The 2,009-nt window shown below is 41.4% G+C and overlaps 1 protein-coding gene across 1 annotated transcript; it reads left to right on the top strand.

Annotated features, from left to right (window-relative positions):
- Window positions 1-313: 313 nt before the first annotated feature.
- On the top strand, window positions 314-1,579 carry LOC104947269 (ectonucleotide pyrophosphatase/phosphodiesterase family member 3-like; the record flags this gene model as incomplete). The annotated part of the gene is made up of 3 exons (XM_010773252.1): window positions 314-406; window positions 621-708; window positions 1,376-1,579. Coding segments are annotated over exons 1-3 (298 nt in total), but the record flags the coding sequence as incomplete, so codon positions are not given.
- Window positions 1,580-2,009: the final 430 nt, after the last annotated feature.

The raw sequence follows: 2,009 nt of genomic DNA, 5'->3' as shown, positions 1-2,009 counted from the left end.
GTTGTTCACGTTCTCAATTTTTTACGTTTAACGTTATATTCGTTCGGTACACTTCGGTACACACGTGTACCGAACCGAAGGGCCCGTACGGTACGGGTACGTGTACCGTTACACCCCTATTATATGGCCATTATTCTTTTTGCCCAAGAAGTTCAATATCAGTCTCTGGAGGGGTTTTCAAAGCACAAATTGAAATCAGGGATATTTAATAAGCACACCTGGTCCTTTGTTTAAAATCCTCTACCAATAGAGTTCATTCCTTTCTCCTCTCTCTCTGCACGTTTCTCATCTGATTCATTTTTATTAAAACTTAAATCTGTTCTGGATTCTCCACAGATATCCAGGATCTCTCCCATTCTGCTCCGGCGGCACTCACGGCTATGACAACGATGCCGAGAGCATGCACGTGAGAACTGAAACTATGTTCTATAAGCCCTCCATAAAGTCTGCCTAATATTACAATGTATAGAAAAGTATCTGCATCATTTCAATTGTTTTCTCTCTGGTATTCAATTCGTTTCTAATTTCAATTATTTTTTAAATGTTTTTTATTGTGTTCACCCTATAACCCAACATGGCAAATAAAGGTTTCAAATGTCTCCCTCCCTTTTTTCTTACAGGCCATGTTTGTCAGTTACGGACCCAAGTTCAAGAACGTAACAGAAATTGAACCTTTCTCCAACATTGAGCTATACAATCTCATGTGTGGTGAGTCTATGTGTCAGAGGTCGCGTTAACCGAATATTTTTTTTAACAATGATGGAAAAATCTGAAAGCATTTCATCATTTTGACAGATTAGAACAAACTCGGAACAGCGCCAAAGCTTCCCCGGAGCGAGGCTCCGTGTTATGCCGTGTTATGCATGCCCGCCAAAAAGGAAATGATACCGTTTCCAAACCTAACTTTGCCTTACAAATCATTGAAATGTCTGTGAGTTTTGGTTTTACGCTGTGCGTGCTCCCGCGAGGTGCAGTGGGCATGCATAACACGGCGCCGCCCCCTGTTGACAGTTCACTAGCGTGCTCTCTCTCTCCCCCCCCTCGTCAAAGTTGTGTAAAGGCCGACGGGTAATACTGGATTTTGATGAAAATGTTACGATCCTGTCCGTCAAAATGACGGGCAGCGAAAAAGTCTAGTGCAATCTCTGCTTTGGGTGTTTCTTATCTCACTGTAAGCATCCAAGTAAAATGCAGACTGTTATGTGTTTAGTTGGGGGTATAATCGATCATTTTACTTGTAAGAAACGACAGGACCTCAACATAGACCAAAGGCTACACTTATACAATGCTAGATTTCCGGCTCTGAAAACCTTGAATTTAAAATATGAACTGTTCACAGTGGTCTACAAAACTAAACAGTCACTGTTCCGTGCAGACCTTTTGCAGATCACTCCAATTGAGAACAACGGGACCCACGGCAGTATGAACCATGTCCTCAGGGAACCCTATTTTATACCAGCGCATCCTGAAGAGCGGAGTGGACCGACTAGCTTTCCTCTGATCAGCCTCACGCCTACAGACAGCCTGGGATGCACATGTGATGCCCTGGTAGGTATTATCACAATTAAATTAATTATTAGTAAATAGAATATGTGATTGAAAAGTTTCAGTTTTACTATTCAATGTTAACAAAAGTTACAGACCCTATGCCAAACCTATGGTGGACGACAGGTGCACACACGCTACAACAGCCCAAAACACTTTTCACCATTCGGAGAAACGCGCTTCAAAAAGGATGCAAATAAAAAAACAGTTATGTGAGAAAACACATGCAAATGAAGAAAAATCTTCATCAACTTGACGAAACTTGCGCAGCTTGTTTTTAAAAGCACATTATAAATGAAATGCTGCAAATACAAAACGATGCAAATGAATAAACGTTGCAAGACGCTCAAAAATCATCAAAATCAGGAACACTAAAAAGTGATGCAAGCAGTGTAATGGAAGCTTCTGGTGCAATGGAGTCCAAACACAACAAAACACGGGAGAGCTGGAACTTGATGCCAAAC

The sequence above is a fragment of the Notothenia coriiceps genome, unplaced genomic scaffold, assembly GCF_000735185.1.
Source record: "Notothenia coriiceps isolate Sejong01 unplaced genomic scaffold, NC01 NC01_scaffold00012201, whole genome shotgun sequence".
Taxonomy (NCBI): Eukaryota; Metazoa; Chordata; class Actinopteri; order Perciformes; family Nototheniidae; genus Notothenia; species Notothenia coriiceps.
This window is presented reverse-complemented; position numbering and strand designations above follow the sequence as displayed.